General features: G+C 39.6%; 1 protein-coding gene across 3 annotated transcripts in view; it reads left to right on the top strand.

The window, feature by feature from the left end:
• Window positions 1-27899, top strand: part of RELN (reelin) — a 276431-nt gene extending 248532 nt beyond the window's left edge. Inside the window, exons 47-65 of one of the 3 annotated variants that reach the window (XM_033056990.1) lie at window positions 628-768; window positions 2096-2273; window positions 3636-3829; window positions 4929-5185; window positions 6592-6746; window positions 7546-7760; window positions 8046-8223; window positions 9237-9412; window positions 10632-10738; window positions 11153-11395; window positions 11907-12082; window positions 13650-13723; window positions 14564-14725; window positions 15057-15214; window positions 16074-16293; window positions 17268-17465; window positions 17862-17960; window positions 22852-22857; window positions 26761-27899. In XM_033056990.1, the coding sequence (XP_032912881.1) occupies window positions 628-768; window positions 2096-2273; window positions 3636-3829; window positions 4929-5185; window positions 6592-6746; window positions 7546-7760; window positions 8046-8223; window positions 9237-9412; window positions 10632-10738; window positions 11153-11395; window positions 11907-12082; window positions 13650-13723; window positions 14564-14725; window positions 15057-15214; window positions 16074-16293; window positions 17268-17465; window positions 17862-17960; window positions 22852-22857; window positions 26761-26857 (3034 nt within the window). In that variant the 3' untranslated portion in view covers window positions 26858-27899. Of the gene's footprint in view, window positions 1-627; window positions 769-2095; window positions 2274-3635; window positions 3830-4928; window positions 5186-6591; window positions 6747-7545; window positions 7761-8045; window positions 8224-9236; window positions 9413-10631; window positions 10739-11152; window positions 11396-11906; window positions 12083-13649; window positions 13724-14563; window positions 14726-15056; window positions 15215-16073; window positions 16294-17267; window positions 17466-17861; window positions 17961-22721; window positions 22858-26760 lie in introns of those variants that run through there. The other 2 variants (XM_033056991.1, XM_033056989.1) reach the window with 2 other exon arrangements.

Raw genomic sequence — 27899 nt, 5'->3', positions numbered from 1 at the left:
CAATTCACATATAGGGAGCTAAGCCCATTTTAAGCAAGAAAATGAAAATAATTTACTGAGTAGAGCCAGGATCACACTACAAATAATTTCATAGCATTTCCAGCCAAGCCCTGGGGTGGAGAGGAGAGAAAAAACTGCAAAGACAGAGTCATGCTGCAAGCCTTGCATGGGCCTTCTCACCTCTCCCTAACCCACCCCCTAGAGCTGCTCTTACCTAAGTGTAGTTGGGAGAATTCATAGAGAAAAGGTCAGGTAAAGTTGTTGACTTGGACTTGTTGACTGGTTCAGGATGAAACTTGGTTTGGATTATTCTGGCTTGATCCAGCTCCTATCTATCCCTCAGGTTTGGATCTGTGCTGGGGCATGGTTATGACTGGCCTGAGCTTCCAACTGGGAGTTCCATCTTCTTCCTACCTTCCTCTCCACCGCACCAGCCAGGGCCCGCTTGGTGTGGGCACGCTTTTCTTGGAGGGATGTTGTCATTGTCAGAAACCAGCCCTGGGTCATGCTGGTATCAAACAAATCTTTCAAGAGCAGCCTCGCCTCAAGATTAACATTTCCTCCCAGTCAAAATAAAGATTGCCTTAACTAGAAAATAGAGAATTCTGATTTCTTTTCTCTCCCAAGGTCTCAAGCAACTCGTTTCCGCTGGCACCAGCCTGCTCCTTTCGACAAGCAGCAAACGTGGGCAATCGACAACGTCTACATTGGGGATGGCTGCATAGACATGTGCAGTGGCCACGGGAAGTGCATGCAAGACAACTGTGTGTAAGTGCCACCTGTTCCCTGCCCTGCCCTGCCCTGGAGCATTTCACTCCCCCTCTGTCATTCTGATGAATTTGCAGGAAAAACTGTGATTCAATTCTACAAAGGAAGGTGGATTTTGTGTTAAAACTGAGCAGGGCACTACACTTGGGAGTATAACAAGCAGAAAGGGAACTGCAGGAGTTGGCTCTGCCAGACCTCTGACTGTGCTCCATGGCCAAAGCACACAGTCCTTTCCTCAGCAGCAATGCATCGCCTCTGCTCTTGCCTCTGCTGCATCAGCTCCCCTACCACCCCACAGGGAGAGGGTGCCCCTTGAGTTTGCCTATCCCTCTAGGGACAGACAGTCTTGGAGCTTCCCAGAATATTTTCTCCTTATTCCCAAGGGATTTCACACCTCATCCCTGTACTCTCAGCCTGGCGCTGAGTGCAAAGAACCTGGGCTGGAGGTGGGATGTATCCACTAAGCAGGATGTATGCCAGTTCTTCACAGGGCCAGATTTTGCTTTTTCACTGGTATTATCTTGATGGTCTGATGACTCTGCTCCATGGTAGATTTTGCCAGGAGAGGCAGACTGGCTTGATCCTCAAACTGTTTGCATAAAAATCCACATAGAGTCCTGCAAAGCTAGCAAACAACAACCCCCAGATTTGCCTGTCTTGGCAAGAGAGAAATACCTTCCAGATGGGTGTATTGCTTTTTTTCCAGCCACAAATGGCAGCAGAAATGGAAGAATAGTTGTATAATTGCACTGTGACTGTATTTTTAGAAATATATTTCACTGCAGAATAGACATATTATTGTGTTCTCCTCTATCCTGACAACACTGAAGTACCAAGACACAATATCCCTGGTGAAATCTCATAGTAGCAGAACACAGTTCCAAGCTGTTATCCAGTCTTTGACACATAGTAAGAACATTTTTCAGAGGGGAAAAAAAATAATAAAATAAAAGGAGAACTATATAAAGATATGAAAGCACCCATCTATTTTTACAGAAAATCTATTTTACAGAAACTTGAACTTTAACATTAGCAGGACATTTTTAGGCTTGGCATATTTTGTTGGTTTATTTTTACTGCTTTTACTGTTTAGGAGTGTAGCCTGTATTAGAAGCTTGAATGATACACAATACTAAGCCTTCAAAAAAGTAATTTTTGTTTCATATTAACTACGAAATGCCAGATGTTTGAAACCCCCACATACCAGTTGTGCACTAGTAAATGATGCCTCTATGCAAAATAAGATGGTACCTTAATAACATGGCCCTGATTAAACCTCCATGCCCAGCCTTTGCCAGCTGATTTGTGCATTTGTTTTGCTCCGCAGCTGTGATGAGCACTGGGGTGGGCTGTACTGCGACGAGCCAGAGACTCCCCTTCCCACACAGCTGAAAGACAACTTCAACCGCTCCCCCTCGAACCAGAACTGGCTGACGGTGAACGGCGGCAAGCTGAGCACGGTCTGCGGGGCCGTGGCCTCTGGGATGGCTCTTCACTTCAGCGGGGTGTGTGTCCGGCACAGGGACCAGCTCGCTCCATTTGACACTATATATGGGACTGATTTTAAAAGTCAAATAGCAAGGCATTACAAAAATAACAGCCTAACATTTCAGACATATAAAATATTTTTTAGAATTAAATCCTTTGCCTGATTGAAGGTCAAAGTCAAACAAGTCCTACAGACCATGGTTAGTCAGAAACACTCCAGGAAAGCTGATAACATATTCCTTGCTATGCTGCAGCCAGGAAAATGAGATAAAGTGTATGTGGCTCCTGAGAGGAGCTCTACAGGGCCCTTTGAAAGTGGAGCTAGTAGGTTAAAGCACACTATAAGTATGTAGACTTTTAATTTTCCTCCTAAGACACTCCTCATAGCACTTAAAACTTCCAGACCAGAGTTTGTGTGGCTTCTAATCAGACCACAGAGGTAAATTAATAACTAGCTATTTGCACTTGTATAACTCGCACATGGTCCTTGACAGTACAGAGCCACAGAAACACAGAATGGGTCAGGTTGGAAGGGGCCATGGGGAGGGATCATCTGGTCCAACCTCCCTGCTCAAGCAGGGTCACCCTAGAGCACATTGCACCCATGTGTAGCCTCAGCCTTCAGATGTCTCACAGGTGGGTGTTTTCAGAGTAAGCTCACAGTATAATTTCCTAGGTTAGATACATAGGTAGGTATATAACCCTGACTGCTGCTGAGCTATGGTTTGCTAACAGATAACCTCAGGATTATAAAAATTATGAAATAGTATTTTAGAAACATGTAAAAATTATGCCTGTAGATGCCTTCTGTCAAATTTATAACTAAGTTCAAACTGACAAAAACTTTCTAAAATAAACTAACATTTCCACTTCATTCCAGTACAGCTAAGTAGACACTGACTAACAGACTAAGCAATGTGAAATATATAAGATATTGTGGAAAGCACATATACTAAAATTGCAATGTCATATGATGGTTTGGAAAAGTTGAATTATTAGCACATAATCAGAGATTCATTAATTCTGCATGGAAAACTTCATGATTTACAATGGAGGCATGGATTTTTGCAACTTTTATATTAAGAAGAAAGGTAGATGCATGAATGTTGTAAAACTGAAGGTAAAAGTAGTAACATCTATAAATACACCACAGTAATTTTTAAAATGAAACATGATTGAAATTACGTCTTCAGGGGGAAAAAAAAATATATATATTATTCTGTTTTAGCTTTACCTTTGAAATAATTAATAAAATGTTGTACATTTTTATAATTCTTGCAGCATGAATCCACATTAATAGTGACTGCATAGTCTAATACTTTTTATGAATATAAGTTTTTTGGAAAACACCAGCCAACATATTTTTTGTTGCTTTTAAGGGCTGCAGCCGTATGTTAGTTACAGTGGATTTGAACCTCACCAGTGCAGAATTCATCCAGTTTTATTTCATGTATGGATGTCTGATAACTCCTAATAACCGCAACCAAGGAGTGCTGCTGGAGTATTCTGTGAATGGTGGAATCACCTGGAACCTCTTAATGGAAATTTTCTATGACCAATTCAGCAAGCCTGGGTTTGTAGATACCTTCTTTCTGCCTGTGTAAATCTCTCTGCTAAAGTCAGGTGGTGTTGAATGTTTCACCAGAACCTGCGGGATATATTACTGCTGTGGTTTGGATGTCAGGTCCTTACAAGCTCAGCTTGTACAGTCCTACAGGTGTTTATAAATGGCCTTGGTGCATGTATTGAAAGCATCAGCATTTGTGCAGCTCCTAAGCCAGAAATACAAGAATAGCTAGGAGCCTGTAGCAGTCTGGTAGATTTATAAATGGTTGCAGAAAGATAAAATTAACTACTGTAGTGATATCCATCCTGTTCTTAAAGTTGCTAACCTTTGCAATCTATTTCCTTATTGGCAAGATCATAAAATCACTGATTGTTATAAGTTAGTTATAAAATGGTGTGGAGAGGAGAAACTGCATTTCTGCAGTTATCCATCAAAAGGATAGATACACTCAAGCCCTACTCTCAGATGCTTGTGAGATTCAAAACATGCATATAATGTGAGCTGATCTTTTTCTCACTGACTAATTTAAAAGATTTACAGAAAATGGGGATGTGAGGGACCCATTATTTGTTATTTTTTCGAGCACAACAAGAAATCACTAGCACTTTAATTGGACATGGGATTTCAGTGTACTATTGTCTACTGTTGCAGTGGAACAGATTAAATTGTACTGGAACATTGCTATCTGCTGTATGGCTCCAGGTTGAAAAAAAGCAATCTTCATTTTACTACCACATTCTCCTTCCTCTCACTTCCCTTATTTAAGAACCTTATGGCCATACCCTGCTAGTCCCAGACCATTGCATTCGGTCCCATAAGGACAGCTGGAGCAAGTGAGTTTGTTCAACCATGACACAGCCTGGTGCTGACCCTTCCCACTTCTCTCTGAGCCCCTGTTCCAGGGATGATATTGGGAGTGATCAGAAAGACTTTGTTTCAGCAATATCTCCTAGAGGAATATAGACCCATCTTTTTCTTCTTTCCCAAATTCTATGTATTCTAGGAAACATTGTGAATGGACTTGTTCAAAGCACCCAGCACAGAGCATTGCAAAATGTCCTCCTCCTGCAGCTCTCCTACAACTAACTTCCACCTTTTATTCCAGCTTTGTGAACATCCTCCTTCCCTATGATGCCAAAACCATCGGGACACGCTTCCGCTGGTGGCAGCCCAAGCACGACGGGCTGGACCAGAACGACTGGGCCATCGACAACGTGCTGATCTCGGGCTCAGCTGACCAGAGGACGGTGATGCTCGACACCTTCAGCAGCGCTCCCCTGCCGCAGCACGAGCGCTCCCCGGCCGACGCGGGGCCCACTGGCAGGATCGCCTTCGACATGGCCGTGGAGGACAAAACCACAGGTGAACCTTCCACCTGCCTCTGAGCTAAGCAGCAAGAAGCCAGTGCAGTGATTTGCAGATCTTGCTGAGCCTCTGAATCTTTGTCTCACTGTGATGGCATCACAGAAAATCCCATTGCTATAGGAGCCTTGTCTTTTGTTTATTGTTCACAAAAAGCAAAATGAAAAGTTGTAATGCAGCTTTTTTAACTGCATGAATTTATTTAGAAGGTTAATTTATTTTAAAAGGAAAAAAAAGTAATTTTTTTAGAAGTGCCAGTGATTTACCAAAATATGAGTATTGGTATAATACCAATACTCAACTGTGACAGACAAAAGACTTTCTCACAATTTAAAGTTAGAAAGTGTATGTTTATTCAGATCTGGGCAGCAGCATGAGGTAACCCTCTAATATGCACTGCGAAATCACAGGTGATCACAGAGTCTATTGACAAGAGCTTCAAACAAATACATATTCATAATAACAGCACCTCCTGTTCCCCTGCTTCCTATGGTAATTAGCTTGAATAGCTATTAAGCATGCGTGGTTGGCTTCTTGAATTGTCTGGTGTCATTTTTGCAGGGAGGGGATCTTAAAAGGAGGAAGTAAGGCGAGTCTTCCTCACCTTTTCTATCAATGACAATACAAATGGTTTCTGGGGATAGTCCAGTTTTTCAAAGAATGGTTTCTGGATGCATTGTCTATGTTTCTTTGGGTCCGCTTACTAGTTTCATCTTATCCCATTGTAAGCACAGCAAACATAAGATGACAGGCAATCAATTATTTAAGTTTCAGATATTTATCTCAAGCCTCATTTCCTTCTAACTTTTAGTTATTTTCAGCAAGGCCTATCTATCCATTTGCTTTTTAATTAATTCTAGTAAATAACTAAATTCTAAAATCCTAATTTTTCTAAGATTGGTGTTTCACCAGGTTATTCTAAGCAAATTTCTTATCCTGAGTGTCTGTTCCCTTTTTAAACATCTCTTTAGGGAAGTTAAATTACATTTTACAACTAAATTTTGTAGAAGATACATTTCTTTATGTTTATAAGGCTTAACAGCTACCAGTGCTGGGTAGACTTTGTGCAGACATATAGGCAACATCCATTAAAAGGCTCTCCCAAAATGTTCAGTGCAATAGAAGTATGTATTTTAAGTCTCAGATCCTTACTTCTTGAACATTAAAAAATAATGTTGTAATGCTAATTTAAGAGAGTAGTAAGATGTGCTTTCAGCAATAAATGTGATAAATGTAATAAATATTTACGTGGGAACAATGGGCTACTGACATTCTCAGGAGCAATACTAAATAATTCTCATGTAGGCTGAAAAATAAAGCTATGAATCACCTTTTGTGGTTAACACTACTCCCTGTTTAATTTATATTGCCACTGTATATTACTGACATTGCCATTTATTTCCAAGTGAATGAACACTGGCTATTCCATGATGATTGCACAATTGAGAGATTTTGTGATTCTCCTGATGGTGTCATGATCTGCGGGAGCCACGATGGCAGAGAGGTCTATGCAGTCACCCATGACCTGACTCCTACAGAAGGTTGGATTATGCAATTCAAGGTAAAATCTGTCTGCAGTATAATTATTCCAAACCACATTTTGTTCCAGGTCTAAGTGATCTTTCAGGAAGAAGGATGATGTATAGGCTTACCCAGGAGCCATTCCCTGCTGGAAAAGTGTTGTTATTAGGCCATCCTCATTTTTCTCACTGACTCTGTGTTGGTCAGCTTTAATACCACAGGCTGTTCTCAGAGGTGACACATTCTTCTCTTCCAGCACTGCAGTTCCATGGACACCACGAAATAAGGATATTGCACATCTACCAGGTGCCTATTTTATTACAGCTGCTGGTGAGGGAAAAGCAGCTCCACTATAGTTTATTCTGCTCCTGTGTTGTCATGCATTCACATCAAACCTGCACCCAAACTGGCCTTCCTACACCCCTTTACCTAAATTAAGGAAGTAACCCAGCAATATAGGGAAATTCCAAGAACCCTTTGCACATCCATCCATAAAGGTGGTCTCTCTAATATTTGGCTGCCTCTGAAATATTCAAATCTCAGGTTGTGTGGAAGGGAATATTAACTTTATTTGTTATGTGGTACTGGGGTTTAAGGCATGAGTGTCAAAATCTGGAAATCCAGAAATGAGAGCTATCTAGAAGAAAACAAAATTCACAATATGGTGTCTTTTCTCAGACTTGAGAATATCAGAGATGTGCAGGTGATTGGTACCATATAGGCACTGTTACTGCCATCACTTCAAGCAAAATTCTACAGTCTGTTTTCAGGCTCAAACACTTTTTTAAACTCCCACACCACAATTAATTTTTAATTACTGATGGTCTCTTCTTTATTAGGTTTCTGTTGGATGTAAAACCTCTGAAAAACTTGCACAGAATCAGGTCCATGTGCAGTACTCCACTGACTTTGGAGTTAGCTGGAGTTACTTAGTACCTCAGTGCTTACCAGCCGATCCAAAATGTTCTGGGAGTGTGTCACAGCCATCTGTCTTCTTTCCCACAAAAGGATGGAAAAGAGTAACTTACACACTGCCTGAAAGCCTTGTGGGCAAGTAAGTATGAACTTGCTACTCATTTTTTCTTGGACTGACTACCTTCCTGAAAACATAACAGGACATCTGCCTATTCATTTTCTTTCAAGGAAATTGCAGAATAGTAGCATTCATGGTCATTACATTATGGATATGTAAAAAAATCAATTTCAATAGATACTTCCACTACTTGTGGAAGCTCAGAAGATGGTACAGTCATGATTATATTGTGTTTAATTACCTTTTTTCAATTGAGCAAAGTTGGTTTATGCATATGTTTGGTTTTCTTCATTCCTTTATATCTAGTCCCGTGAGATTTCGGTTCTACCAGAAATACTCAGATATGCAGTGGGCCATTGATAATTTCTATCTGGGCCCTGGTTGTCTGGAAAACTGTAGAGGTCATGGAGACTGCCTGAATGAGCAATGCATCTGTGATCCTGGGTATTCAGGTCCAAACTGCTACCTGACCCAGACACTGAAGGTAATTTTATTGCATGTTTTAAATAATGAATTTTGGCATGTGTTTGACTGGGAAGGAGAGAGAGGCCAGACTGATCTCACTGGAAATTTAGCTTTGATTCCTGTCAGCCTGAGGACAGTCAAATCCATTTTCAGCCCTTTCATCAGTTTTTTTACAAAACTATTACTGCATTATTCAAGAATGGGTTTGTTGCTTTGAAAATAACATTTAGCCTGAAAAAGCTGTGATAAAGTTCACTGTTCATCTTTTAATCATCATTATAGGATGTAAATCACCCTTGTACATATGGTTGTATTTGAACAAAATAGAAAGATTGTCTTTACTGTGAAAGAGCTTACTGTAGTAGGGAATAAAGGAAAATGGCATAAAATTAAAAAATTAATTCACTTGGCTGTTACTCATGTTAATCAATAACAAGCAAGTGGACTCTAGTTAGATATTGATAATTTAAAAGTAACTAAATTGTCAGTTATCATGTAATTTGAATGATTATAACCTTCTGGTTTTCATCTGAAATACTAACTACATGAACAAATATCATTGTCTGTTTGCAATTTTTAATTAGTAATGTATCCATCATATTAAGGACATTCGGGATAAAATTGTAGCAATTATAGGGAATTTTTACTGCTAACTCCTTAGTGACAGGATTGCTGGTTTTGCTGAGGAAAGATACAGAATGTTTTTTCTCCCATGCATACAGAAGTCCCCCTTTGTTGCACTCTGCCACCAAAACTTTGCCAGCAAACCCAACATGCTCATTTACTTGCACATGCCAATTTTGCCTCCCAAGTATGATAAAATCCAGCCCTAATAAATTTTCACATTTGGCTGATTCAGTTCAAGTTCAAATAGTCAGCCAGAATTGATTATGTTCAGTTACCCTGAGAAAAATTTACAGTGTTCTTGAGCCCTTCAAACATGTTTGGGTCAGTTCCAGCTGTGGTTATCAAAAAGACTTAAAATCTTACTTATCAGTGCTTCATGTTAAATTACATTCTTGTTACTTACAGACCTTCCTGAAAGAGCGCTTTGACAATGAGGAAATTAAACCAGATTTATGGATGTCCTTAGAAGGTGGCAATACCTGTACTGAGTGTGGAATCCTTGCAGAAGACACAACTCTGTATTTTGGAGGTGCAACTGTGAGGCAGGCTGTCACTCAAGATCTGGACCTGCGGGGGGCAAAGTAGGTCATGGTTCCATGTCATTGTCACAGGGAGCTCTGTCATACACTGGGAAAGCAGCAGGCAGCAGAGCTGGTGGCTCAGGGAATTCCGAGGCCACCACAAGAACAGCCCTGCCTGAGGCAGACACTCACATGATGAGATTATGATTCTCAGGACACTGATGCTTTCAGATTAGTCACAGAGAGCAAGGCTCACCCTAGCACAGTGGAAAGGGTCTGACATGTCCAGGTGAAGCAGCAGGTCCCTTTGTCCAGAAATGTCCTGGAATCAGCAACTCCTGTCCAGCAAAGAGGCAAGACAGTCACCAGGGCACCAGCCATGGCTCTCACTGAGGTCAGAGCAGAACCTCTGCTGTCTGTCCTCTTTTGGGTGCCCACACAAGATCCATTCCACTTCTATGCTGTTGGAAAGGATGACTTATCAGGAGACCAATGGAACTAAGTCAGTTTAGACAAGCTAAGGACATGACATAGACAACTTCAGCATCATTTCTCTTGACCATATGGCTTTAATGATGCTGCAGGCTTCTGAAATTCTGCAAGTTTGCTGAATTACTGGAAGGAAGGGGCCTCAGGGAGTCCCTACTCCAACCTCATGCTCAAAGCCAAGTAACACTAAATTCAGGCCAGTTTGTCCAGGACTTTCTCCCATTGGATCTGTAAAAACCTCCAAGAACAGAGATCCTACTGTCTGTCTGTACTGGAACACTTGTACTAGTGTTCAGTTATTCTCAGAGTGATTTTTTTTCTTTTTTTTTTTTCCCACCTGTTAAATCCATTTGGAACTTCCTATCTTTTCAGTGTATGAGCACTGACTCTGAGCTGTGGTTACAATCACTCCAGTGTCCTCCACTGACTTGCCTCAGTTTATCAACTTCTTTTAAGTCCTTCATTGATACAAGGGCACCTTAACACATGGTGAGCTCCCATTCCACCACGACTCTCCGAGAGCTCTAAGTAAACAGCTCCCATCCAGTCTGTCCCTAGCAGGTACATCTGCAATGGGTTACTCCCTCCCAGGGGCAGTTCTTAGCTGAATTCCATGAGGTTCCCATGAAAACTACTAGACAATGTTTTTGGAAACCTTTGTAGTGCTTGTGGATCAATGTTACTTGCTTAAAAATGCTGGCATTTGGAACAATTTCAGTATTTCTGTTAACAGAAAGCAACCTCTGTTTGTGCAAGTCTAACAGATGTGACCATATACATTTACTCTTAGGTTTCTACAGTACTGGGGGAGAATTGGGAGTGAAAACAACATGACAACATGCCACAGACCGACTTGCAGAAAGGAAGGAGTCCTCTTAGACTATTCCATTGATGGAGGCAAGTACATACTGTATTTACAGCTGAGCTACAGTCTGGTTCTGTATCCGTCCACCATGAATACCTGAGAAGTTGTCAGAGAACCAAAATAAAAAGCTAATTCTTAATTGTAAAGCTATTTTTCTCCATGTAAAGATTTTTTCCCATCTAAAATTTCCATCTATTTCTCAGAAGTTTTCCATAATCTTCCTGCCTTTTTTCAGTAATCAGTGGCTTCCATCCAAGTTGATTACTCCATTTCACAATTACAAAATTACTCTTGCAATGAGTAACAGTTGCCAACAATCCTTAGAAGTTAAGCCCTATCAGAAGACCATAGATATTAATTTTATTTCCAATTATCTTACTTTAATCCTTTAGAAGATTCTTCCATATGCTTGGTTTTATTATTAAACCTGCATCTTTTCATTCCAGGGATATCCTGGACTTTGCTCCATGAGATGGATTACCAAAAGTACATCTCAGTGAGGCACGACTACATCCTGCTCCCCGAGCACGCCCTGACCAACACCACCCGCCTGCGCTGGTGGCAGCCTTTCACCCTCAGCAACGGGATCGTGGTGCCCGGCCCCGACCGGGCGCAGTGGGCTCTGGACAACATCCTGATCGGGGGAGCAGAGATCAACCCCAGCCAGCTGGTGGATACCTTTGATGATGGTAAAACAGGCTGCCACAGCTCAGCTGTTGTCTGGCATTCTCTGTTATCTCACCTGAGCCTGTGAGCTTGCAAGCAGACTTTATTTTTACTCTGCAAATTTTTCATTGTGCAGACTAATGCTGTTTATATGCTATTTTTCATGCAATTAATAGAAGTGTGTAAATATATATATATATATATATATTTTACATGTATATTCATATGTGTGTGTGTGCACATGTATATACACATAAAAAATTTTATTTCTGTCCAACTCATTTCATTTAAATTTCTGGTATTATGCTTTTCTCTCATCATTTTTTTTTTAAAAGTACTATTATTAAAACATTTTCATTACCTCTCTGGCGATGAATGCCTTTATTATGTCTCTTTGTAGCTTACTGTGTGTCATTACAGATAGCATAAATGTAGTGTCCCTATCACTACTCTGTCTAGTGATTCTGTGGATTCATTACTAAGCCTTGATGTTTACCAAGACAATGCAGTAATTGTATTTAACTCATCTTATAGAAGGCACCTCTCATGAAGAAAACTGGAGCTTTTACCCTAATGCAGTCAGAACTGCGGGGTTCTGTGGAAATCCATCATTCCATCTCTACTGGCCAAATAAGAAAAAGGATAAAACACACAACATCCTGTCCTCCAGGGAGCTCATTATACAGCCAGGATACATGATGCAGTTTAAAGTAAGAAATGTTCTCTCTCTCCAAAGTAAAGAACACAATGAAAATTCATATAATGTTCTCCAGAAATTATTCTCCTTCCAACTAGGATGCTCAATTGAATGAATAATTAATAGTGACTTTTTACTAGAAATTAAAGGAAAATATGAGGTGTAGGTAATGAGAACCAGAAAGGCTGCATGAATGCAAAATGTCAAAATATTCTGACTGTTTATGCTTTTGTGGTTAGTCAGAGGAATTGGAAGTCTAACACCTTTTTCCTGAAATTACTGGATCATCAGATACAGTAGGATTTATTTTCTATGGTGAGAATAGATGCCATGCAGAATAAGTTATTTTCCCCTAATTTGTGAAGGAAGAGAAAAGGTAAGGGAGAAGGCTGGAGAAGAGTGTCAGATGAAAAATGCAACTGAGTTCAAGTAGAAGGACTCCTACTTCTTGTGTCATGTCAAACGACCTAAACCACAGAGAAACATTTCTGAGTATTTTAATTTGATTTAAGGTAGAATTCTATGCAGGGGCCAAAGGCAACAAGCAGTTGTTTTCCAGAAATGTTCTTGGCCATTCCCCAAGCACCCTGTTTTAAATAAGCCAGGAACTAACATGAAAATAGGGTTATCAAAATACTAATCCATTTTCTTATTATTTTTTTTCTTGCTCTTCTGTTTGACAAGATAGTTCCAGAATTTTCCATCTTCCACTGATCAATATTTTCGCCTTTTCTCAACGTCACTGCTTATTTTATATTGACTGTCTAATATAATCTCTGAAGCACTGCTTCCCAACTCAGCATGCCAAAGAAATTATATCTTAAGTTTCTTACTACTGAATGTCAAGACTGCCTCCAAGATGCTTATTATACCCAGCCTATCATCTCTTTCCTCTATTTTGAGACCAAAGTTATGATAACCCCATCAGCATTTAATTGTTCATATTACTAAACTTCTACTGCAGAGTTTTTATTTACTGATCTTTTCCCCATTTTTATTCACCACTCACAGCAAAGATTTTATTTCTAAACTACGAACTCAGCTCTAGCATAGGTTCTGTTTGGTTTTGAAATTTAGCATTGGATTATTGAATCAGTAATGTACATCGGGTACTGCAATCTTTCTACTGTAATATAGAACAAATATGTCTATTGTTTTAAATATTCAGAATAATTCGGTTCCTAAACTGGACTGATTTAAAGTTTATGTCCACGTGTTTATCATTATGAATTTTAAATTTCATAGGTGCTTCACTTTTGGAAATGCCAAGGAACTACTATATGTCTTGATTCAGAAACAATGTTTGTTTAGATATTTAATTTGGACTTTAGAAATGAAGCGTTAGGATTCTGTTAGGAAATAACAGTAGCAAGGAAGTAAAATTCTTGAAGTTAAAACAGTGTCTGATGTACGGTGTCTTTTGTTTTCCATCCACTTTTGATGGATTTTACCCAAGTTCTAGGTTGACAATCACTCATACACCCAATAAAGAAACAAAAAAAGGAGAACATAACTTGATTATATATCACTTTAAATGTCTACCTGACTTGTTATAGCAGTTGATTTTATTTGTGCTATAGATCGTGGTTGGCTGTGAGGCAAATTCTTGTGGGGACCTCCACTCAGTGATGCTGGAGTATACAAAGGATGCCAGGTAAATGACAGCAGAATACACAGATCTGAAAAAAAATAGTACGACATTAAAAACGTAGAGAGCTTCTATTCATTAAAGCAATTGCTTTGCTATTCATGTTGTGACAGAATCTGAACAAGGCTTGTGTGCAAGCACTGGGATTTGTCTACATAACTTCCATAAATTCTCTTTATAATTTATGCCAGATGTTGACAGATTCACAGCATTGAGCTTGTAGTTACAGTCATGAGCATGTTCCTGTTAAAAATGTGCTCACAGGAAAACACATTTGCAGGAAACTCTTCTAGTAAGATACAGGATCAAGCTATAATGAAGTGGGAGTTACTTAACTCCAACTAGGTCTTTCAACTAGCTAACAAAAAACTGCCTCATTTGCTGTAGAACAGCAGCATATTATAATTTCTAAAAATAAAAATACATATATATATATGAATATATTCTGTGTTCAAATAACTGTGGGTGAAAATGTAGCAAATTCTATTGGGACTCTTCTGAACACTGCAAGAAAGAGGCTAAGAGCAGCCTCCTAAATAAATCCTTCTGTCATGCAGCCCAGAGCAGCTGTATATACCACACTGCTGGGAGTACCACCACCAAGGGCTCCACAACACTCAGACATCCTCCCTGGCTGCACCTGTGCTTTGACCTCTCACCTCTTGTTTACTTGTGGCTCCAGAGCATGGAAACTATTGCTGACAATCTCTCATGTTTGTTTAGTAAGACAGGCAATGTCATGGCCCTTAGAAATAACCTGCTTTCCTTTCATTATTTTTTCAGTTGTTCTAAAACCTTCTTCTCTTTTTTTGTTTTTTTTTTTGTTTTTTTTTTTCCTTCCTACAGGACAGACTCATGGCAACTTGTCCAGACACACTGCCTTCCTTCCTCATCTAATAGCATTGGCTGCTCCCCATTTCAATTCCATGAAGCTACCATCTATAACTCTGTCAACAGCTCCATGTGGAGAAGAATAACTATTCAGCTGCCTGACCATGTCTCATCCAGGTAGGTTACTGAAAGGTCAGCTCACTGTGGACCTATAAAACAACAGCTGTCTTGCTGGCACAGTTTACTAGGAACAATTGGTAAATTAAAAATGACTCCTTATTGCAGATTTAGATTTGATACATAATTAATGTTCTTCAGGAAGCTCTTTGTCAAGAGAAGTCACTACTGCCGATGATGTAGCAGGGTAGGTCTTTCTTGTTATTGAAGTCACAGCCCCCTCACATTACATTTTTTGTTATATTTGCTGATGTTGTATTAGAACATCATTGTCCAGATGTGTCTAACTGCTATGTATCCTAATACAGTGTTTGGATTTGGATATTTGCAGTGCAACCCAGTTCAGGTGGATTCAGAAGGGAGAAGAACTAGAGAAGCAGAGCTGGGCAATCGATCACGTGTACATTGGGGAAGCGTGCCCAAAGCTCTGCAGCGGCCATGGGTATTGCACAACAGGAGCCATTTGCATCTGTGATGAAGGATTCCAAGGTTCTATTTCTTCATTTCTCTCTTGTACACCTACTACAGTCTAGTCTAGCTCAAAATTAAACAAAAAGACAAAGTGATGTATCATGTTCAAATTCATCACTGGAATGTCTGAGTAACAAATTCAAAGTTAGCAATTTGTCAGGGCTCCAAATAACAGCTTTTCCCTCTCCCTACTCTTTCCACATTGAGTCAGCAGTCTCTCCCATCTGGCCCTGTATATAAAATCCATCCAGCCTTTATTGAAGGCAGAACTTTATTGAAGGCATGGCTACTTGATTAGCCAGCATCAGCTTCCACCCTGTGCTCCTTCCAAGGGTGCATCCCAGAGGATGTGCAAATAGGATCCAGATGTTGGTGACTTGCATCTGTAAGGGACTCTGTGCCCCATCAGGACAGAGTGTTCTGCTCTAAGCCCTCAGTGCAGCTAAGCACATGTCTAATGGTACCTGAGTGCCTTTGGAAAGCTCTAAGTGCTTTGTGGGAGTGGAGCCAGTGTTTAATGTCTTCCAGGAGAGCTTCATAACTTTATAAGATCAGATCCCTTCTGAGTTTTTAGACATATTTGCCTTCAACCATCAATTTGAGGTTTCTTCTATTGGCATAAATGCAAAACAGGAGAAACTGTATTGCAGTTCTTGAAGTTATACTGCTGTAAAAATAAGACTCACAGCCTCAATTTTCTAAAAATGACTGCTGTATATCAATGTGCACATTACTAATGGATCTGCTGAAATATATTCAGGTTGTCCTCACACTGTATATTGAGCCACAACCTTGAAAGGAATTACAATGACCTGTAACTCAATTTTCTCCATTCTTTCTTTTTGTGTGTTTTACAACTTCACTGTGTCATTTTTAGGTGATGACTGCTCAGTTTTTAGCCATGATCTGCCAAGTTATATTAAAGATAATTTTGAATCTGAAAGAGTCACTGAAATAAACTGGGAAACCATTCAGGGGGGAGTGATAGGGAATGGATGTGGACAGCTGGCACCCTACGCCCATGGAGATTCGCTCTATTTTAACGGATGTCAAGTAAGACAAGCTGTGACCAAGCCTCTGGATCTCACCCGAGCAAGGTAATAGTTTGAGCCTAAACAGCTCTTTTAGCAATTCATGAGAAAGGAAACTCTTCACATGTATGTGGGCCAGTACTGATGAGGATGGACTCATCTGGCTCTGCTATGCAGTTGGATGTGCTGGCAGAAAACATTAGGGCTTTGTGACTCTGATTTGGGAGATGGGAGAGTGAGGATGTCAGATGAAAAGGTCAGATGTTTTCATCATGCCCAACAGAGCACTGTCTATGTGAGCCAACACTGACAATGAAGCTGTTGGCAAAGACTGGACACCAGACTGCCTGGACTGGTGCCTGATCTGATAAGACAAATCCCATGTTTGTATGTGCCTCCACAATGGTATGACTAAAGATGTTATTTAGTAATTACAGGATCATTTTCCCATTTCAGTTGTCAAATAGAATTATATTCACCTGGCACTGAACAGGAGTATCTTTTTCATCTATTGAGCCTCTTTGGCCATGAAAAAATAAATGTAACCAGCTTGTGCTGGCTGTTAGCAGAGTGACAGCTTTCATGACTGGTTTATATTTAGTTGTCCAAAGCAAGATTAGAAACAGGATGAATTGGCCAATGGGCCAGATATCAATCAGGTTCTTCTCTTCTTAATTGAACAACCAGGTAGAATATGATATATATTTTTAGGCTCCTTCTTATATTTAACATTTATTTGTCCTTTTCAAACTTTTCATACACTCATTTATATGTTTGCATTTTTATCCATCTCAGTTTTGTGCAGATATATTGCAAAATTGGATCCTGCTTGCAACAATATGTTATACATAGTAAACCATTATTTTGAAAGGGGAGTTCTGTTTTAAAGATGTGAGAACAGTTTATTTTGCATGTTAAAGTAACAATTCTTGAAAATGCTACAAGTTTTGATAAGGTAACTGCAATAAACCTAGAAATACATTGTTCGAGTTTGAATAATTTTGCATATTGAAAATACCTTTTCTCTCTGTGTTTTACAGCAAAATAATGTTTGTTTTGCAAATTGGAAGTATTTCACAAACAGACAGTTGCAATACCAATCTGAGTGATCCTAACACTGTAGACAAGGCAGTGCTCCTCCAATACAGTGTAAATAATGGAATTACGTGGCAAGTAATTGCACAGCATCAGCCAAAGGACTTTATACAAGCCCAAAGAGTGTCTTATAATGTTCCCTTGTGAGTACCCAGTCACATTTCATTACCTCTAAGTGCACAAATTACACTTCTGCTAAAAAATAACCTATCTTTGCACTTTCACTATTGAAGAAAAAAGGTTGATGAGAGGGTAAACAAAGAAGACTTAAGGGGAAGGGTGATTAAGAAATGCCAGGGTATTGTTTATCAATGCACTTAAAAGAAAAACAGAAAGAATACTTGTTTTGAAGATAAGGGGGGAAATCCTCCCTACCTTTGTGTATTTTTAACTATTAAGTGTTTTACATGTACAATGTGTTGATTTTCAGTGACACAGAAATTATTCGATTTTGCTCTCAGTTCTGTTTGGGGATAGATAGGTATATGCAACACACCAATAATCTGGAGCTCTCACAGGCTCTTGTGTTTGTGTGACAGGGAGGCACGAATGAAAGGAGTCTTACTGCGCTGGTGGCAGCCCCGTCACAACGGAACAGGTCATGATCAGTGGGCTTTGGACCACGTAGAAGTCGTCCTGTGAGTATCAGCTTCACCTCATCCCACCCCCCCTTCAAAAAGCACTGAACTTTCTCCAGCATGACATGAGTATTAAGCACATTAAGAACCATTGTGGCCCAGGGAATCCTTTCTCAAAGGGAAACCTTTAAAATCCTATCTTTCCTGATGCTCTGCCCTGACTGCAACAGTCAGTAGTTAAGATGGACACAAAGTAAGTGTCACAGCAGGGGGGTGTGTTGTGGAAAAATGCAGGAGGGAAAGTGGGGCTTCATTACCTCCAAGTATTGCTGGTCCTGTAATGGAGCAATGACTATTAAAAAACTATTTGGCTGGGACATAAGAAAGGATATTCCCGTTCAACACTGTGCTTCCATTTAACGCTAATCTATATCCTTTAAAATATAAAAAAGATTATTCTATATTGTTTATTGCACAAAGTAATGTTGTTGTGCCTTTTAAAAATTTGTGTTAGCAACTAATGCCTTATTCATTTCCTTTTTTTAGTAAGAAGGATACTGTTCAGAAACAGGGTTCACTATATCAGGTTCCTATGGTCCGAGCTCTATATTCATCCCCTTGTCAAGATTTTACCAAGTCTGCACCCTCCTGATTGTCCCATTCTTGAGATGGGTTTCGCTGGCAGCTAACCCGTTTTTCCTGTGTTGCATCATGAAGAGATGACCTGCTTTTTCTCTAACAATTTAGTTCCAGTAGAAGTGAAATGCTAGTGGCTTCCTGGGCAGGAACTCATCGCTGGCAGTGGTTGGCAAAGAGAGGCGAGCCTGCTCCATAGATAGGTTCAAACATTCTTTTTATTGAACAATTTAAAAACAAGCAATGAAGAAAGGCTTAGATAACCTCCAGATTGTGTAATTATAGCTGTGAGGTTTCTGAATTAGCAGAGACACTGCAAGTAATGTTTTGTAACAATAGCAAAGTGAATTGTCTGATTGCTAGTTAGTCCTGTTCTCCTTTCCACCAAGAAGCACCAGCTTGCATGGCACTCATATCAACCCCGAGCCAAACTGGTCCCAACACTGAGTAACTACACCCTCCGCTGCTTGTACACACCTTGCTGGGCTCTGCTTCCATAACATTAAGCTTAAAACTGGAAGGAACAGAGGAGAGATATATAGTTCCTGTTTTAGTTAATCAATGGCTTTATGATGCTGCATCAGGAAAGATATGGAAGAGTATGAGCCTGCAGGAAGTTCACCATGTTTAGGAAACCATGGAAAAGGGAACTGGTAATTCTGAAATATTCACGTGTCTTTCTACCTTGCCATTAAAAATAAAATGAACAGTATAAACCATGTAAGAGAAAAAATAAAGCACAATGTGACCCATCAATCCAAACACTGAAATAGGGGCCACAGGTAGGAATAAAACAGATCTTTAAAAAGTTATTCTGAGGCTGAAATGTGGAGAACTTCTCTGACAATGAGATCTGCCAGGTGGTAGACTAGACATACAAATTGAGTAGTAACAAGTCATGTGAGATACATTATACTAGAATGGCCAAAGCAAGTAATCACACCTTAGAAAGAGAAGGAAAACCAGGTAGGCAGACAGTGTCTCCTCCCTTCTATTATTTTAGTCCTGGTAAAGAGCTTTAAGGCTCTTCTGAAAATTCCCCTAGTTATCAGGCTAGAGACAGAGCTGTTCAAGTGACATCTGGTACAATCCACAAGAGAAAGACCAAACTGGACTGATCTCGCCCTTACCAAGTCCTGTGAAATACAGTGCCATGACTTCTTATTTCCCCAAGGCCAGATGTAGACTTTCAGTCCCTGCTAACTACATGAGACACACTGCTCTCAGGAAGGGCAGAATTACATGCCATAGAGCATCTGGTTCCTATGCTGGCATGTGCTCAGACCTGACAGGTGCCTTTAATTCCTCTGTTTGCTAAAGTTCTATCTGCACATTGTAATTCATCAAAATATTCTTTAGGCTCCCTCAAATTTATTTGCAAGTAACCTGCAACTTCTTTTTCAATAAATACTCTCACCTGGGTTTTTCTGTAGCTCTGCTATTTCACTTGGCCACCTCACACTTATCACTTAACCCCCAGCACTTCAGTTTCTTCACCTCTTAAATGATGAAGACACTTAGTTACCACCATGGCGTGCTTCAGGGTATCAGAAGGGAGCCTGGATCAGTATCTGTTAGTACTTACCCTAGATGATCCTGCACACACCAGGACTACCAAAAATCACACTGTGAGTACTAGGGATAGGACTTGGCTTTCATTATTAATATTCCTTCATTTTCCAATGAAGGGTACAGAAGCATTCTCTGCTTCTTGAAAGAGCAAGCCCCCTTTCCCAGGCAGCTCTCCAGCAAGAGGTGAGGAGCCTGAGTCCTCTGGGTGCTCTCCCTTCCCACCAAGATTGCCAGGGGAGAGCTCTGTGCGTAATAGCCACTCCAGGGCTCTCAGTCAGAGCTGCAGAGAGGCACAGCCTGAACTTAAAACATTCACCAGGGTTCTGTAATTACCTCTTCCCATTAATTCTAGAGGGAGTCATTGGTAGAGTCAGTAGGCTTCTGTCTGGTTTATTCATCCTAAAGCTGGGATACTTTAGGAAAAATCTGTGCCTCCTAAATTGGAAGTAATTTCTGTTGGAACTCTGGCCTGGTCTCAAAAGGCCATGAACATCCCTAGATAAAAACCCGCTGATGGTCCAGGTCCAACAGAGTCTGTGTTCAGTCCTCTTACAACCCTGCATTCCACCACCCACCTGGATGAGACCCCATACACCTCTCCAGAGCCATCAAAATTATCCTCACTGGCCCTGGTTTCAGTCCTAGATTTTCATGTTTGTGACCTATATACCCATGTTGATGCAGCAGGAAAACCTCAGACTATGAGGTGTTAGAACGAGAAGCCAACCCACACTAGGAGGTGTGGTTTGGGACATAAATAAATTCCTGGCTTTCCACACATCTCCTCTTGTTTTCTTCACTACTCTGTGGGCTGACAGAGGTCTGATTTTCCCAGCTGAGGTGTTGGCTTGGCTGCCTGCACCCCTAGGTGCACACCTAGGTGCTGTGCCAGTTTTTCCTCAGCCCATGGGCAAGTGAGTCATGCTCTCCTAGAGCAGACTAAAAGCTGCAGTAGGAGGACAAACAGGGAAAGCACAGAGAGAGCTGATCTGTAAGAATATAAAGCAAATAAGGATTTTCTTGATTTTATTTCCCATCCAAAACAGAGGATGTCCCTGCTGCTGCCTACAGTGCTCACCCCAGGGGTATATCTGTGAATGTCAGCTTTCATGGCCCAACTCTTCTCAGCAATCCAAAGATTTGAAATCTATTCTGTCACAGGCCTAGCTACCAAGTCATAGTGCAGATACTGCTACAGCTGACACACAGCAGTGTCATGACACTGGCTGTTCAACAGATTTCTGTGTCAAAGGCCACCATCCTCTCACCAGCAAACATGCCTTCAGGATGCCATTTCTTTGATTCCTTTTTGCTCCCAAGAAAATTGCTGGGGGGAAAAATCAACCTGCAGATTATACATGCATGCAAAACACCTGGCAGTGATAAAACAGGCCAAAGATGGATGCTTTTGTATCTTACTTAAAATCATTCCACTTTTGAATGATCTGTTTGAATCACCCAATAAAAAGCAGTATTTTTAAGATTGTGATGCAGCTGCAAATGGTGCTTAAATTGAACACCTCTTTTAAACAGGTGAAACCAAATACCTGTGCTGACAATGTTATACATTAAATTGATCTTGCCCCACTTAACAACAGTTGATGTCTGTCCTGTGGTGGGGAGAGGATACAAGTTACTATGTTATCCAGTCCCTTTTATAGCCAGTGCTGATTAGTCCTCATTAGTGTAGCAGTTTTTTCTCTCCATTTGTAAAGAAAGCTTTGGGCCCAACTCTCATGTGTTCCATGTGGCTCTTCTTAGGATAAAAAAGTATTTTATCCCAGCCTTAAGAAAGAATATATTTCTGTGCCCCTGTACTTCTGCCCTAAGAAGAGCCCATGTCCAATTCTGCATTTCATTTGCACATTGTTTTTCTCTGGAAGCACAGCTCTCAGCCTGCCACTGCACACACACCTCACACTTCTTTGCATGTGCATTACACAACTGCCATTTCTTTGTGTATAGGGCAGGCCCTTAGAGACATCTCATTAACTTAATTCAAAGGTACTGAGAAATAAAAGATAGTTATAAGATGAACACTAAGGGTCTGATATTGTTTTCTTTGCCTCAAAACTTGTTAGGAATTTACTTGTCCAAGGAATGCAAGAAATGTTATCCCCACCTACTATTTTATGGTTAACTGATAGAATGAATCCCTCCATAGCCATCACTCCATGCTCTTCATTGTTGAGATATTCTCACATTTTTGGCACAAATGATTTAGTGAGAAGTTATGTTGCATTTGGTGCAAAGAATTTTTATCCTTATTTTGGAATATTAAAATACAAATTATATGTTCTAGATTTAACAAGAAGTGCTCATGTGGAAAAGCATTTTCATCTGCTTCCTTTTTTAGTAAAAAGCAAAGATTTGAAAAATGCATTTAAATTAAGAATCAACATCTTTATGATAAAGAACATAAGTAGTTCAAATATTAGGTGTCTATCTGAATATTTACAACATTTATGCCAAATTTAATATGATGCAGTTTGTGCTTCTATTACATTTCTCTTATGTTTCTAAAATGTGCATGCTTAATTTTATAGAAAATAAAAATCTAAACATTGATTTGAAATCTGAGGAAATAATTTGTTCAATTTTTATTTTCAAAAGAGACGAAAAGTCCTATATTGCCTCTAAACCTCATCAGGGTTTTATGACTAATCACAGTGCTGCATGCATTGAAAGGCATTTTCTAACTTGTGTTGTATTTCATTGTTTGCTGTCATTGGTTTTACACTAGAATAAGGTAAGTACTTTCCCTGAATCAGTATTAAATGTATGTTTCTGTTACAGCTACAGTTCTTTCACAAAGTCTTGTCAATGGTGGGTTGGTGGAAAATCGTTTATTCTCTGAGATGTGCCACATAGTTCCTGAGGGCCCTGATCCTGCAGCACTTCCTCAGTGAGCACTGGGGGAAATTAAACTTAGCAGAAATTGTTCAGGAGATTGTGGGAATTCACCAAGGCTGTGGTGGAAAGGACTGCTCCTTCTTCTGCTTCTGATAGGGTACAGTGAGACCTGCAAATGGAGGGTACTCAGAGCATTGTACAGGCAGCCAAGGGGCAATTCCCACATTTGTCTGTAATAAATGGCCACAGAGATGCAGCTGCAGTCAGGCAGTGTAGGTCAGTCCATCTGATGGTGGCATAGCCATACCTGCCCCTTAGACACAGAACCAGTGCCCCCAGGTAGAGCTTTCATTTCACATAACCCAGCTGCTTTGTGCTGTTGCAGTTAATAGATACCACTAACCTGTACAGTTACTGAGCTCTGAGTTCAAGGGTTGACTCCACCAAAGCCAAAGAATATTTGCCATTGATATGAGCCCTCAGAACTTCAGTCAGAGCACATAACTTTTTTCATTACAGTACCTGCCTAACAAAGCATTTGTAATTCAGCATCAAAATTTACTCCAAACTTAGTCTTGAGGGATATACCTTTGCTGTGTTCTAAGGCTTTTTTCATGTTTAATTTTGTTATCCAAATATTTTTGTTTCTATTTAGTTCCTGTTTTGTGCCTTGTCAATTAAAAACACAAAAATAATGAATGACACTAGTATATACTTGGGTTATGTACTGCATATTTTTCATTCCATTTGGCTATGTTCCATTTTCATAAACTTTAAATTGCAGCCTTGTAGTTCAAATTGCCCCTTAGGAAACATGCAATAAACATAATGCTCTACTACAGACTAAAGAGACTTTAGTCCAGAGAGACTCCTTCTCATAAATTGCTTTATTGTAGGTATTCTTTTGAACATGCCCTAGATAGTTTTGTCATTGCTCTTCTGTATTGGCTGCATATTGCTTTCATCCAACTAGCACAACTCCAGGTACTTCATTGAAGCATTTTTTAGGATTTCCTACATAAATTCAAGCAGTATTATCTTCTGTTTATTTTTCAGTAGTGCACTCAAAACTGTCAAACAGATTATACAGTCAGTCAGTGACAGCAGTCACTCCTGTTAATTGTTTTCTTGCTTTGTGTTCCATCAATAATACACAGATAATTACTTTATATCTAAACTTCTCTGATTGACTGATGGTTCAGTGAATGCAAAGAAATAACAGAAAGCTCAACAGGTGCTGACCAGTCCATTACACACTCACAAAGCAGTCTTCAAATTGCCAGTGATTCTGAAAGCCACACCTTCCATCATGTAAGGGTCTATTCCTAACACAGCTTGATGCTGCCCAGCATATTTTGGGTGTTCTGAACAAGAAAACAACAGCAAAAGTATGCATTCTGTGTAAATAAAAATTAAATTTAAATTGCTACTAGTAGTATTAAAAACATTTTTGCATTCAACAAATGCAAGGAACATGCAAGCACTCTTGCAGACTATATTATATAATTATTCTTGTGATTTTATAAAGCACTCTTGATCTCATACAATACTTGCCTCTTATATAAAATATATAAATGCATACAATATATAAAATCAATTAAAAATATAAATATAGACCTACTCTGATTTTGTGGTGCAATATAATTCAATACTATAATGCATAGGGTATACATATTTACCCATAGAAAGAGTGAAAATCATAGTATTTCTACAGCAGGTATCAAGTTTTTCTGTGACGTCCAACCAGTAGTTGGAAAGTCTGTCTCATGTCCGTGAGGACAAGTCTGAACTACATTAATGCAAAGAAAAAAAAAACATTTAGTTCTTGAGAATTTAGATTTCTCTTATTTTCACACAACACACTGCTATGGTGTTCAGTGTAAGACACAAATATATGCTTCTTTCTAACACATTGATCATCTTCCCATGGAACAAAATGATATTTATAAAAAAATAAGTAAATCCCTTCTACATTATTAGGTAAGCATTTCTTTGTTCCTTTTTTCAATTCTTTCTTTTCCTTTTTTTTTCTTTGTTCATTGTCCTAAACATCTTCACCATTCCTTTAAGGCCAGATACAAAATGATTGGTCATTCAAAGTGAAATAGTGTCCAGGTGCACATAGCAGTGTCCAAAACAAGTCCTGAACATCTCTACTGAGCTGTTGCTGAACATAAGCAGACCAAAGGCAGGATAGAAAAGGCTCCTGGGCCAAGGACTGCAGCTCAGATGTGTCCCATCTGTCCAAGTCTTGCCCAAGCTGAGGCTCTCAAAACCAGGCTCACTCCTAAATTTAACCAGGTCCAGAAACAGCAATTTTTTTCAGCCAACACTTTTGGCTCTGTTTGGTCTGATGTACCCAGAGCAAAGAGCAAAGCTGCTCAGAGTTGGGCTGTGCTTTCTCCCAGGCCCATCTGCTGTACTTTGGCTGCAGAGCAGCCTTCTCCCAGCAGACAGGTGCTCTATCCTCACCTCATGGTTAGGATGCTCTCCTGAGAGGCAGGATGTGGCCTTGGAGGCCCTGTGTCTGAGGAACCACCCACTTTTCAGGCAATGGGAATTAAAGGGAAGGAAAAATTAATGACTTCAAGCTTCATGACCAATGGCAGCCACTGTCAGGAGTGGGTTTGGGGGTCATAATTTCCCTCCTGCCTTCATCAGTGAGACATCTGGCATTGGAGCGAGGGTGACTGTCCACCCTGATGACTTCAGAATGAAGACTGATGTTCAGTGCTGCTTTGCACTTGAGCTACCAAGTGGCATTAAAGTTACATAAACTCACCACCATCAATCTCTCACAAAAAACTTACAAATCAGGACAGACCTTTCCTTTTCACTTGAATAAGTCAGCATTAACCCCTCTCTCAATTGCCAGATGCTCTAGAACTCTGCCTTACTGTGACAGTGCCAAAAGTTGTGCCAAGTGTACATCTGTTTTCTCTCATTGTCACCAGGAGCTGGTCTTTATGTCATTCTTGTATGTACATTCCAGTGGGGGAAAAAACAAAAACAAGTGAACAAAAATAAAACAACAACAACAACAAAAAAAAACAAAAACAAAAAAAAAAAAAACTAAAAATTGCAGAGTCTTGTAAAACCAGTCAGGAAATTACTTAGATTTGCTTAGAGGTTTATAATCTAGATTTTGACATGACAACTATTAATCAACTTAGACAGCTGTGTTCAAGATTAGCTCATGAAAAGGGCATAATTTTGTTAGACAGATTGTTTTAGGTTAAATTAGCATACCATAGCAAAACCTGGTTTTGCTTGTGGAGAATCATATTATAGGTATTTTGCAAAGCATACAATCACTCCTTTTTCCTAAGGGCCATTTTCACTAAAAATAAGTTTATGCACTAGAGAGGAAAGTATGACTTACTACATTATGAGTATTCCCTTCTTGCAGACAAAACTCACTAGTGAAAACATTCCTTGAACCCAAAAATGGGAGATTTGACAGAAGGATAACTGGAATATAAAACCCCTGTAGAGAAATGCTATGAAGCACACCTACAGTTTTAATGAATCTGGTCCTAGGCAGCACCAGTTTTCATTAGCTGAAAGCTCTTTACCTTTCCCTAAGACCACTTATTGTAATGGAAGCCAAGTGGGACAGATTCTCAATTGCCTTGCACCTTTGCAGTTAAACAAATGGTGTGCTTCATGCCAGTTGTCACAGACTTGAACAGCTGTGCAAGGACAAAGAAGAATCAGTCCCACTAGCTCACTGCTACAAAAAATTAACACTACATATTAAAGAAACTGACACTCTTCTCTCACCCTTTGATTTCAACAGCACTCGCAAACAAAATTACATGATGAATTTTTCACGGCAACATGGGCTCAGGCATTTCTACAACAGAAGACGAAGGTCACTTAGACGATATCCATGAAGAAATGAGAAATTTATTTTTTTTCTCCCAACATGTGATGTGTTGCTTTCCATTCATTAAATCTAGCACTGCATCTGGTATCAGGACTTTTCTGCAACTGGCTTGATGAATAACTGAAAGCCTTCTTCAAGACAGAGTGTACACCACTTTTTCGCACTGTGAACTAATGAGAAGTGACTTATTTTCTCATAGGTAAATGTTTTAATGTTGATGTGTCTGTGAAAATTGTGATCTGTTGTACTATCAGTTACAGTGGCAGTATTGGAAGTAAGCAACTAATTCTGTTTAACAGGACAAAAAGTTTAAGCACAAAGACTTTTCAGATTTTTTGTTTATAAAAACCTACATACTAAGTACAGAATTTAACATTCTTTGTCACATAGTTATTTAAGTGCACTGTATTTCAGCTCTGTGTCATTTTATATGATTAAGTTATCATTGTTCGTCCTCTTTGTATTCTCTTCTACAACATGACACATTGGCACTGTATTTACTTGTTTTGTTGTTGTAATATTTTTGCTGCTGATTTTTGGGCTATTTACCTTCTTACAAAATGTATTAAAAAATCATCAAAGTACCTAATCCAGAAGATAATTGCAAAAGTAGTTGTAAAGGCGTTGATATCCTTTGGTCTTATTCTTTGATATGTCTGTTGGTTAGCATTGTTTTGTGGATAAAAAAAAGAATGCTTGACATTAAACTTTTTTCTACTAAGGATTTGTGGATTAAACCCCAAACAGAAATTCCCAACTCCCTGCCTAAATGTAGTCAGTTCTCTGAAACTGATTTACTTACAGTAACTGCCATTTGGTGTCTGTAGTAATGAAGTGATTTGTAAACAGTGAACGTTTCATTGTGTTCTCTTCGGTGTTTGTTTCTATTGCGGGTCATGTTTGTATCTCCTGATAAAGTTGTATCTACACCAGCAACGTTATAATGCCCCTATAGCCCTAAACTGTCTATTATCATAAATAAAATGCTTCACTTTATGGTGAACCAAGCTAAAGATCCATGCTTCAATAAAGATAATGTCAACAAAGAA

The sequence above is a fragment of the Catharus ustulatus genome, chromosome 4 (assembly GCF_009819885.2).
Source record: "Catharus ustulatus isolate bCatUst1 chromosome 4, bCatUst1.pri.v2, whole genome shotgun sequence".
Lineage (NCBI taxonomy): Eukaryota > Metazoa > Chordata > Aves > Passeriformes > Turdidae > Catharus > Catharus ustulatus.
The sequence above is the reverse complement of the archived record's forward strand: the minus strand, read 5'-3'. Positions and strand labels throughout refer to the sequence as shown.